Below are 12,591 nucleotides of genomic sequence, written 5' to 3'. Positions count from 1 at the left end.
AGAAACACCAGCGATTTCAAAGCGTGTTTTTGAGACTGTCTTTGGTTCACTGCAGTTTTAAGGAGGAAATACTCAGCAATGCTGTCGACTTATGAATTTACACATGGTTTGTGTTAAAGCAGATTAAAAACACCACATAGACACATAAACAACATTAAAAGCTGGATTTTCACCACAGGGAGACTTATTAAACATTTTCCTCATATTTTGATGGTTTAATCAAACTTGTAGGGTCATTAAAAACAAAAATATTCCTTACAGACATCACTTTGACTCTCTCTATCTATCTATCTATCTATCTGTATATTTACCTTGAATTGTATGCTGATGCTCAGTGTGTGTGTGTGTGTGTGTGTGTGTGTGTGTGTGTGCAGATGGGATGGGGTGATTTGGGAGTGTTCGGGGAGCCGTCGAGGGAAACCCCGAGCTTGGATCTGATGGCCGCTCAGGGAATGCTGTTCCCGAACTTCTACACTGCAAACCCGCTGTGTTCCCCCTGTACGTCCTCATCCAGTTCAGTTCAAAACTGCTTTATTGGCTTTACTGTAAATAACACAATATTGCCAAAGCTTGGGATAAACAGAATAATAATTCAAAACCAAAACATCAAAATAATAGAAGAAAATATTATAACATCACTCAGTTACTTAATAGTTATATAACATAACTTAGTAAATTATTCTGCTGGAATAATAGCGTAGTGTTTACTGTACAGTACTGTACGCTGACCACGGTAAACACTTTAAACTGGCTTATTATCGCTCATTTATATCAGGTTATCATCTTGGATATAAATGTAGGTGTTTATTTTGCTATTCCAAGCAAACAATAAAGTAAATAAAGTCATGTTAGTTATTTAATTTAAGTGCTGTAGCTCCGGTTATATACTGGAAGATTGTTTCTGCCACCAAATAAAACATTTTAAAAGGTATCTCATAATTGTGAGTTTTGTGAGTTCTAAAATCAGAATTGTGAAATATAAACTTGCAATTGTGCATTATAAAGTGTGTTTTACGAGAAATAAACGTGCAATTCTGACTTCTTTTCTCGCAATTGCAACTCTATATCACATTGATTTAAATAAAATATCTACTTTTTTAAATGTCTATTTAATGCTTTTCTCATTTAACACAAGAATGACTTTAAATGATCTCTCAGCCAGATTAGATGCGTGATTAAATTGCAATTTTAAATCTTTAATCACTTGACAGCCCTACAAATAATATATGAGGCATTCATTATACAGTATAAAATTTTAAAAAATTTCAATGCATTTATTTTTTCTTAAGAAATTGAAAATTTTTAACATATTTTGTTCACAGTGACATATTGAATATATTGATTTACATTGAGAGGCTAACAATATGTAATTAGTATTACAATGCAAATATTTGACTGTTTATTATATTTTTTTTATCCACAATTCTTCATGTGTTTTAATTCCACATGAGAACATGAGACGTGTGCGGCCGCATGATAGCGAGAGCACAACTTATTATGCTAATATGGATAATACACCGGCAGTTCTGAAATATGCTAATTATGCATAATTTGGGAAATTTGAATGGACTTGCTATGCAGAGCAGATCTTCTTTTAGTCCTCTTTTCAATTCTAATTAATTTTTAAGCAAATAAGGCTTAATCAATTGTTAATCTCACACGTGTGAGATGAAGGAGCCTGGAGCGCTCGTCGTACCTGCCGTCGTTACAGAGCTTTTGCTTCAGAAGCTTAATTAGTATTTTAATCACAAAGTAGATAGAGGAGAACTTCCTAATCCTCATATCCAGGGTGAGCTCTCTCGTGTCCAACGCCTCTTTTCTCTCTCTCTCTCTCTCTTTGAAATCTAGTCTTAAATACTATACGATTCCAGGGAATGCATACGTGTTGTGGACGAGCATATTGAACTTTGATTTGAGTTTTACACTTGTTCCTGAAGAGCAAGCAAGAGTTTGCAGTAGTACAGTGCAATAACGTTTTAGTTTAGTTCGCTCTTGCAAAACAAAAGTTTATATAGGAGTTGCACCATTTTATACAAGTACAGGTATGTGTTTTGTATCATAGGGGTGTAACAATATATCGTGATATATCGCAATACAAAAATGCAACTATATGTATTGTGGATAGAAATAAAAATTTCTGTGTGAGGAAAAATTCCAGTTTTCAGAGTTTTAGTGTCAGTACTACATTAAACTGTTGTATATAATGTTGAATATAATGTGTAATAATGCACTGGGGGAATATTTGTGGGTCCTGATAATGCCAAATGTCTTGTTACCAGTAACAAGTGCCTACATTATATTAAATATATCTAGTCAGTGAAAGAGCATATTCATCTAAAATAATTCTGTTTTCAGCTTCAGAATCATAAATATTGTTATTCTGGTGTCTCTATTGTCCTGTGCTTTGGGTCCAAGTCCAAGCCTGTTCATTTACACACACAATGTAATACCAAATTTAGCATTTTAATCAACAGAAAATTTTTGTTAACTTTTATCATATGTCTTTGAGTATCGCAATAATATCGTATCGTGAGTTCAGTATCGTGATATGTGTCGAATCGTGACATGAGGGCATCGATACACACCTGATCTTTGATGTTTATAATTGCGTAATATGCATAATTTGTGTGTTTTACTCCACAGCCAGGGCTTCTCTGCTTACTGGAAGACTTCCGGTGCGTAATGGATTCTACACCACCAACGCTCATGCCAGGAATGGTACGATCGGAAAACATTTGCTCCTTCCCTGTTATCAGCAGTGTTGTGTGTAATTATTTAAAAGTAACTTGAGTTATGTGATCAGATTTTGCGTTACTTATTTTTCACTCTTACCAGCTGCAGAAAGTGGTTTCCATCAGCCAACATACCCAAATAATCTAATCTGTTCTCTTTTTGGGACCAGTTTGGCATATGATCCCACATTAAGCACACTAACCTTACAGTGTTGGGGAAAGTTACTCCCTTAACGCAGTTACTCCCTGCGTTACTCTCTTAAAAAGTAACTAATTGCGTTAGTTACTTTTTTAGAAAAGTAATGAGTTACGTTACTTTTGCGTAATCAGATTACTTTTTCAAGTAACTAGTAAAGTAACGCATTACTTTTAAAATTTACAACAAAATATCTGAGTTACTTTTTCGAATAAGTAACGCAAGATAAACTGATAACCAGTGTTGGGGAAAGTTACTGTGAAAAGTAATGCATTACAATATTGCTTTACTCCCTTAAAAAGTAGCTAATTGCGTTACTTATTAACTTTTTTAGAAAAGTAATGCGTTATGTTACTTTTTGGTTACTTTATTTTTACACACACACACACACACACACACACACACACACACACACACACACACACACACACACACACACACCTCTGTACTTCTGTCAGTCAATAAATGGGAAAACAAAGTAACTCCTCTTACGACTTTATAGCGCACTCCTATAATCAGTGTCGGGGTAATGCAAGTTATGTAATCAGATTACTTTTTTAAGTAATCTGATTTCATATACTAAATATCTGAGTTTTTTTAAATAAGTAACTCTTTGTTTTCCCATTTAACTGACACCACTTCAGTTGATATTTCTGACATTATTTTATTTCCAAGCACATTTTGCCAATTCCAAACCACATTAATCTTAATAACTACTATTATTTAGGTATTTTAATCATTTATAAGTGATATATAATTGTTAAGGAGGGCTGGAAGTGAAACACGGCGAATATTCAGGTCTGCAAAATTACTAAGCAGGTTTTCTTTTACAGGTAAAATGGGCAAAAAAAAGAGAAAAGTCAAATATTATTAAATGCTCATGAGAAGGATGCAATGCTAATGATAATGCGTTGGGAAAAGGGAGAAGAATTCGGAAGAGTTGGGAAAAAGGCGGATTAGATCCTGTTATCAGACAGGTTTCTTTTGTAATTTTGTCTGGTTACTGTAAATAGCCTCTGCCTATTTGCACTTGGTGTTAAATATAAAGTGCACTTTAGTATTATAAGCCAAGCCCAGGTGAGAAAAAGTAACACAATATTGTATAAAGTAACGAACTGTATTGTCTCTCCCACAGCATACACACCTCAGGAGATAGTGGGGGGAATATCTCAGGACGAGATCCTGCTTCCAGAACTGCTGAAAAAGAAAGATTATGTCAGCAAGATCGTTGGAAAGTGGTGAGATTCCCTGCGGAATAATGATATGGGATATGATAGAATATGATGAAGGAAAGTGAAACGTTTCAGACAGTAGAATGCATTTTCAGTTCCAGAAGAGGCTTCTATCTTCGCAGAATTTCTTATCGTAATTTAATTTAGTTTGCACTAGTTTTATGTAAAAATCAGACTATCAGTATCAGCATGTTTTGGCGGATAAATTCAGTACTGTTGGATGCCGCTCAAAAGTTTTAGATCGGTACGATTTATTTATGTTTTTAAAAAGAAATCTCTTCTGCTCACCAAGGCTGCATTTATTAGATCCACTAAATACAGCAAAACTAATATTGTGAAGCATTATTACAATTTAAATTTACTGTTTTCTTTGTGAATATATTGTAAAGTGTAATTTATTACTGTGATCAAAGCTGAATGTTCAGCATCATTACTCCAGTCTTCAGTGTCACATGATCCTTCAGAAATCACTCTAATATGATGATTTGATGATCAAGAAACATTTATGATTATTATCAGTGTTGAAAACAGTTTTTTTTCTTCCGGATTCTTTGATGAATATGAATTTCAAAAGAGCAGCATTTATCTAAAAATAGGACCTTTTGTAACATTATAAATTGTCTCATCTAATCAATTTTATGTGTCCTTGCTAAATAAAAATATTAATTTCTTGTGTTATTGTAAAATGTAAAATTCTCACTGACTCCACACTTTTGAACGGTTGTGTACAATGTTACAAAAGCTTTCAGTTTCAGATAAATGCTGCTCTTTTGAAATTTATTCATCAAAGAATCCTGAAAATAATTGTATTGATAAAATGTACATTTTTCTGCACAGTGTACACACTCCATATTGCATAGGCATTTATTGAACATACCTGCCGTCTTCATAAGAGTTTTTCATCTTTATCTCCTAACTCAGGCACCTTGGGCACAGAACTCAATACTTGCCTCTGAAGCGTGGCTTTGACGAATGGTTTGGTGCCCCGAACTGCCATTTCGGCCCCTACAATGACAGCCTTCGTCCCAATATACCCGTCTACAACAACTCTGAAATGAAGGGAAGGTGAGGTACAAACAAAATGCTATAAAAGTAGCCCAAAGCCCGTTTTTTCAAAGTAGCCCAATTGTGTGTGAAAATCGCCACCCTGGCAACACTGAGCATCATTAAAATTTTCTTCAGAAAGTGTAAAAATCTTGAATTGCTTCACATGAATGCATTTGTTTGGCGAAGTGAATTTCCCTTTTCCTCGTTTTGTACTAGCTGCAGTGTAGCATCTCATTTTCTGCCTATTTGTTCCTTCCAAAACACTCATACTGTTTGTGCATTCTGGGTCATTGGCTCTGGCGATAGGGCTAGTTTTGCGCTTAGCGGTGGGTTTAATCAGCGTGGCGTGTTTGAGCCTGGTCAGACAAACACACACGTGTACACCCAAGAGATGGCGGTTTGCGTTAGCGGTGTGTTAGGACACCTGGAACAGCCGGAGCATAAGAGAGTCCACGCCTCAGCTCCTTCTCACAACGCGTGTGTCTTCTGAGACACAATCTCGCAATTTACCTCTTCAAATTCACTTCCTAATCACACCCTGGTGCAGCACTTGGTTTAGGAAGCTTGTCATTTGGAACAAGAGCTCATATGGTTCTGAAATGAGTTTGTGGTGATGGTCTCATTAGATCTGCAGGAAGCAGAACGTTTAGATGATCTGTGTGTTTTGCAGGTATTACGAAGAGTTTGAGATTAATGTGAAAACAGGGGAATCCAACATCACCCAAATCTATCTGGAGGTGAGTTTTCCTGTTCACTGGCTCGATTAATGTTTATTTGTGCGGATCAGTCTTGGACAGATGCACTGTGGGATGTGCCTGATGTTGGTTTTGATTCTATCTGTCTCCAGGAAGGGTTGGACTTTATCTCTCGGCAAGCCACGGCCCAGCGGCCCTTCTTTCTCTACTGGGCTCCAGATGCAACTCACGCGCCTGTTTACGCCTCAAAACACTTCCTTGGAAAGAGTCAGAGGGGGCGGTAAGTAGGGCTGCACAATATGTGACCCTGGACCACAAAACCAGTCACGAGTCGCACGGGTATATTTGTGGCAATAGCCAACTTTTCTTTTATGCCAAAAATCATTAGGATATTAAGTAAAGATCATGTTCCATGAAGATATTTAGTAAATTTCCTACCGTAAATATATAAAACATTTATTTTTTTGAGTGAATGCAGCACAATCGGCAACATAAATGGACAACTTTAAAGGAGATTTTTGCACCCTCAGATTCCAGATTTTCAAGTCATATCTCTGCCAAATATTGTCCTATCCTAACAAACCATACATTAATGGAAAGCTTATTTATTCAGACCCATGAAAAGAATTACCAAAAAAATTGACCCATGTGACTGGTTTTGTGGTCCAGGGTCACATTTATCGAAATTTTTGAAATATCGCAAATGTATCGTGATATGCGTATCGCAACGGCTTGCAATAACTGGAGTCATGAACAAAAGACGAAGAGAAAATCACTCACTCTCGGCTGAATCACTTTTGTAGCTTTAATAAGAATCAGGATATATTTAATTCATACAGTGAAAACTAAGCAGTGTTTTATTTTTACATTTGATTATTCAGTTTGTGTTGTTAAATAACCCTAATGTAGGATAACCTGAACCCCCGAGGTTTACACTGATGTTAAAATAACACTTCTGATATACAGTAAAACACTGATGTTCACTGGCAGAAGCTGTAGGGATGTTTTCTCATCACAAAAAGAATGTGAAACACGTATGTAGGTTATATAATTTTAAATGTATTTTAAAGCTAGTTTAAGTTTATTTTATACACTTTAAGCATTATCGTATCGCATATCGAATATCGCATTATTTAATGAGTTATCGCATTTTTCTTCAATATCGTGCAGCCCTAGCGGTAAGTAAGAATTGCCGAATAAAAAAATATTAAAACTGCACGGTATAACTAATTTTGCATATTTGTGATACGCACATGAATGATACTTCAAATAATATGATTTGGATAGAAAAGGTGTGCTATTACTTTACACTACTGGTCAAAAGTTTAAATTAAATCATAATTAAATCATTTTATGTTTTGTAATGTGCATTAAAAATTTAATTATCTGATTTTACTTGTAAAAAAATGTAGATGCTATTGGTTTATCAGCCAATATATCGGTTATCGGCTTTTTAAATATAAAGAATTATCGTTATCCGTATCTGCTATAGGTTTATCGGCCAATATGTCGGTTATCCGCTTTTTAAATATAAAGAATTATCGGTTATCGGTATCCGATATAGGTTTATCGGCCAATATATCGGTTATCCGCTTTTTAAATATAAAGAATTATCGGTTATCAGTATCTGCTATAGGTTTATCGGCCAATATGTCGGTTATTGGCTTTTTAAATATAAAGAATTATCGGTTATCAGTATCTGATATAGGTTTATCGGCCAATATATCGGTTATTGGCTTTTTAAATATAAAGAATTATTGGTTATCAGTATCTGCTATAGGTTTATCGGCCAATATATCGGTTATTGGCTTTTTAAATATAAAGAATTATCGGTTATCAGTATCTGCTATAGGTTTATCGGCCAATATGTCGGTTATCCGCTTTTTAAATATAAAGAATTATCGGTTATCAGTATCTGCTATAGGTTTATCGGCCAATATGTCGGTTATCCGCTTTTTAAATATAAAGAATTATCGGTTATCAGTATCTGCTATAGGTTTATCGGCCAATATGTCGGTTATCCGCTTTTTAAATATAAAGAATTATCGGTTATCAGTATCTGCTATAGGTTTATCGGCCAATATGTCGGTTATCCGCTTTTTAAATATAAAGAATTATAGGTTATCAGTATCTGCTATAGGTTTATCGGCCAATATATCGGTTATCGGCTTTTTAAATATAAAGTATTATCGGTTATTAGTATCTGATATAGGTTTATCAGGCAATATATCGGTTATTGGCTTTTTAAATATAAAGAATTATCGGTTATCGGTATCCGATATAGTTTTATCGGCCAATATATCGGTTATCCGCTTTTTAAATATAAAGAATTATCGGTTATCAGTATCTGCTATAGGTTTATCGGCCAATATATCGGTTATCCGCTTTTTAAATATAAAGAATTATCGGTTATCAGTATCTGCTATAGGTTTATCGGCCAATATATCGGTTATTGGCTTTTTAAATATAAAGTATTATCGGTTATCAGTATCCGATATAGGTTTATCGGCCAATATATCGGTTATTGGCTTTTTAAATATAAAGAATTATCGGTTATCAGTATCTGATATAGGTTTATCGGCCAATATATCGGTTATTGGCTTTTTAAATATAAAGAATTATCGGTTATCAGTATCTGATATAGGTTTATCGGCCAATATATCGGTTATTGGCTTTTTAAATATAAAGAATTATAGGTTATCAGTATCCGCTATAGGTTTATCGGCCAATATGTCGGTTATCCGCTTTTTAAATATTAAGAATTATCAGTTATCAGTATCTGCTATAGGTTTATCGGCCAATATATCGGTTATCGGCTTTTTAAATATAAAGTATTATCGGTTATTAGTATCTGATATAGGTTTATCAGGCAATATATCGGTTATCAGCTTTTTAAATATAAATTATTATCGGTTATCAGTATCTGATATAGGTTTATCGGCCAATATATCTGTTATCGGCTTAAGTTACTTGTTTGAAAAAGTAACCCTGATATTTTGTTGTAAATTTAAAAGTAATGCATTACTTGTTACTCAAAAAAGTAATCTAATTACATAACTCATTAGCGTTTTGGCCAAAAATTCTGCTTCTGTGCATTCCTGTTTTGTAATATAGAAATGATTGGTTAATGAGATGTTATTTTTCCTGCTCGGAGGCAAGAATGAGCGCCGGAGGCTTCATTGGTAGTCTTGTCTGCAGCTGTTTAGTATTCAGTCCAGTGCTTTTGAATACTGAGGCTTCAGTAAGCATACGTTCCTTCAGAATGCTAAATGAGGTTTGTGTTGACAGAGGAATGGATCAAGGCTGAGGGGTATTAGCCAGGTGCTGGCGGTGGAGGGATTCAGCCTGACACGCCACATCTTAAAGTTTTATAACCAGCGCACATCTATATTCCAGACATCTATCATCCTCCATATATCACATCCATCTGTCACAGGTTTCAAAGTGGGCTAATTTGACAGAATTTGTTATGCTGTCAGGGTTAGAGCCACTGAAGGTTATTTGGGGTAATTTTTAATGGTTGGATTCAATTCAATTCACATTTATTTGTATAGCGCTTTTCACAATACACATAGCATTTCAAAGCAGTTTTACAGAAAATGCATGAGTTACAATTTACAGTGATCTGTTATCAGAGGTGACTGTCTAAGTTATGTATTTCAGAAATGCACATATACAAAATCACAGTTAGCGAAAAAGGTATTCATTTAAACTGTGTAATAATTTAATGATTGAAGTGTGTGATTTGTCTTATAGTTATGGGGATGCCGTGATGGAGCTGGATTACAGCATTGGCCAGATTCTGGAACGACTGGTCAGTCTGGGAATCCACAACAACACATTTGTGTTCTTCACTTCTGATAACGGGGCAGCGGTGATGTCTGGACCAAGACAAAGTGCGAAACCATTCACACTAACATTAACACACCTATCACAGTTTTTGCCAGCTTTTTATTTAGTTAGGGAATTAAAATAATTGGTTTGAATAAAGGGCTCCAAATCAGTGGTGATGCATGAGAAAACTGATTTTTTTATTAAAAGTGCCCCTATTGTGCTTTTTCAGATATTACCGTTCATGCAGTGTGTGATGTTGCTGTTTGTGAATGTTTAAAGATCAAAATACAAAATTATTGTCTCCTAAAAGAAAGAATTGATTCAGTGTTCTCAAACACTGTAGTTTATCTGAGACTGGAAGAGTTTGGTTCGTGTTGTTCATGTCAAGAAGACGCTGCAAATCCACTTTTGATGCTCTTATATAAGATAAGACAACGGCATCATTACTGTTCGTATAACTGTGTGTCAAGTGCAGAGGAAGATCCGGAGCTTAAATTCAGATATGCTAATGAGCGTTTGGTTTCTGACATGTGCTGTACGTGTTTGACCAATCACAGCAGACTGGGCCATGTGACCAATCAGAGCAGAGCAGGCTCTCAGAGAGGCGGGGTTTAGAGAGACTGAATCCTTGATCGAACCGTTTTCAGACTCTTGGTGAAAATGTGGTGATGCTGCAATGTATATTATGAGAAAAGTTAAGTGTTTTTTTTTTACTTTGGATGCATGTACATGTATTGTAGGAGACTCCAAAACCAAATAAGGAACCTTTAAAAATAGCATGATAGGGGCACTTAAAAAGAAAAACTTTTGATAATTTTTTTATGTAATTAATTTAATCCATTTTACACCAGTTTATTAATGTATATTTAATAAATTTATTTATATATATATATGACATGTATGTGTAATTGTACACATTATGTGTCATTTATTATTATTATTTTGTGATTAGGGAAAAAAGTTGGCTTGTTTCTCTGAGCTACTTTCATTCTATTGATAAAATGCAGTTAAATTAGTTTATTAGTTAGTTGCTCTCCAATACTGGTTGTTTTGTTTATTCCAAATGCAATTTTAGAGGAGGCTCAGGTTCATTTGTCTTCGCAGGCCTGAATGTGCTTTTTTTTCCATTATTGGTCTATGTACACATGTGCCGGTGGACATTTTTATCATTGCATTGTATCTAGCTGTTTTTCAGTGTCGTTCTGCTCTCTCAACTCATCTTTCATGTACGCTCCCAATACACCTATTCAATTTCTTTGTGTCATGGGTCTCTTTTGTAGTAAAGATGATTTTTCAGAGATGAATTGCCCTCCACAGTCGAGGCTTTGAGTTTGTGATTCTGTCTTGTCCGTTTTCATCCTCAGGTGGCAGCAACGGCCCGTTTCTCTGTGGGAAAGAGACTACATTTGAAGGTGGGATGAGGGAACCAGCCATTGCCTGGTGGCCTGGACGAATCCCTGCTGGCACAGTGAGAATTATCCCAAGCTATTTCACTAAAAAGTCCCAAATGTGCTTTCCAATTCGCTGTATTCCATCTATCAACACCCTCAAAACACACCTTACACATTTCTATCTGTTCAAACGCTCCATCAGAACTTTCGTTAGTTTGCAAGGGCCTTTAAACATTGAAGGAGTAGTTCACTTTTAAATGAAAATTAGCCCATGATTTACTCACCCTCAAGCCATCCTAGGTGTATATGACTTACTTCTTTCAGACGAATACAATCAGAGGTATACAGTACCAGTCAAAAGTTTGGAAACGTTACTATTTTTAATGTTTTTGAAAGAAGTCTCTTATGCTCATCAAGCCTGCAGTTAAAAAAAAAAACAGTAATATTATGACATATTATTACAATTTAAAATAATGTTTCTCTTTTTTAATATACTTTAAAATGTAATTTATTTTTGTGATGCAAAGCTGAATTTTCATCAGCAAGTACTCCAGTCTTTGGTGTCTTATGATCCTTCAGAAATCATTCTAATATGATGATTTGATACTCAGTTATTATCAATGATGGAAACAGTTGTGCTGTTTAATATATTTTTTTGGAATACTTTTTCAGGATTCATTGATGAGTAAAACGTTAACAGCATTTATTCATAAAAACAGCATTTATTCAAAATAAAAATATTTCTAACAATATAAATCGTTACCATCACCTTTTATCAATTTAACGCATCCTTGTTGAATTAAAGTACTAATTTCTTTAAAAAAAAAAAAGTTATTGTTCCCAAACTTTTGAACGGTAGTGTATATTGTTACAAAAGATTTCTATTCTAAATAAATACAGTACTTTTTAACTTTTTATTCATCAAATAATCCTGAAAAAAGTATCTCAGGTTATAAAAAAAATATTAAGCAGCACAACTTTTTCCAACATTGATCATAAATCATCATATTAGAATGATTTCTGAAGGATCATGAGACACCAAAGACTGGAGTACTTGCTGATGAAAATTCAGCTTTGCATCACAAAAATAAATTACATTTTAAAGTATATTAAAAAAGAGAACCATTATTTTAAATTGTAATAATATTTCATAATATTACTGTTTTTTTTGTTTTTGTTTTTTTAACTGCAGGCTTGATGAGCATAAGAGACTTCTTTCAAAAACATTAAAAATAGTAACGTTTCCAAACTTTTGACTGGTACTGTATAAAAAAATATCCTGGCTCTTCCAAGCTTTATAATCGCAGTGGATTGCAACCAACAGATTGAAGCTCAAAAACGTGCATCCATCCATCATAAAGTGCATCTATCCATCATAAAGTGCATCTATCCATCATAAAAGTGCATCTATCCATCATAAAAGTGCATCTATCCATCATAAAAGTGCATCTATCCATCATAAAG

At 34.6% G+C, this 12,591-nt stretch overlaps 1 protein-coding gene across 1 annotated transcript in view; it reads left to right on the top strand.

Annotated features, from left to right (window-relative positions):
* The window catches only part of galns (galactosamine (N-acetyl)-6-sulfatase), a 51,423-nt gene that overhangs the window by 1,320 nt on the left and 37,512 nt on the right, over nucleotides 1–12,591 (top strand). The window contains exons 2-9 of the mRNA XM_081358805.1: nucleotides 375–498; nucleotides 2,644–2,718; nucleotides 4,064–4,166; nucleotides 5,082–5,225; nucleotides 5,878–5,944; nucleotides 6,055–6,182; nucleotides 9,659–9,798; nucleotides 11,101–11,204. Coding sequence (XP_081214931.1) covers nucleotides 375–498; nucleotides 2,644–2,718; nucleotides 4,064–4,166; nucleotides 5,082–5,225; nucleotides 5,878–5,944; nucleotides 6,055–6,182; nucleotides 9,659–9,798; nucleotides 11,101–11,204 — 885 coding nt within the window. The remainder of the gene's footprint in view (nucleotides 1–374; nucleotides 499–2,643; nucleotides 2,719–4,063; nucleotides 4,167–5,081; nucleotides 5,226–5,877; nucleotides 5,945–6,054; nucleotides 6,183–9,658; nucleotides 9,799–11,100; nucleotides 11,205–12,591) is intronic.

The sequence above is a fragment of the Scardinius erythrophthalmus genome, assembly GCF_964197995.2.
Source record: "Scardinius erythrophthalmus genome assembly, chromosome: 2".
NCBI lineage: Eukaryota > Metazoa > Chordata > Actinopteri > Cypriniformes > Leuciscidae > Scardinius > Scardinius erythrophthalmus.
This window is presented reverse-complemented; position numbering and strand designations above follow the sequence as displayed.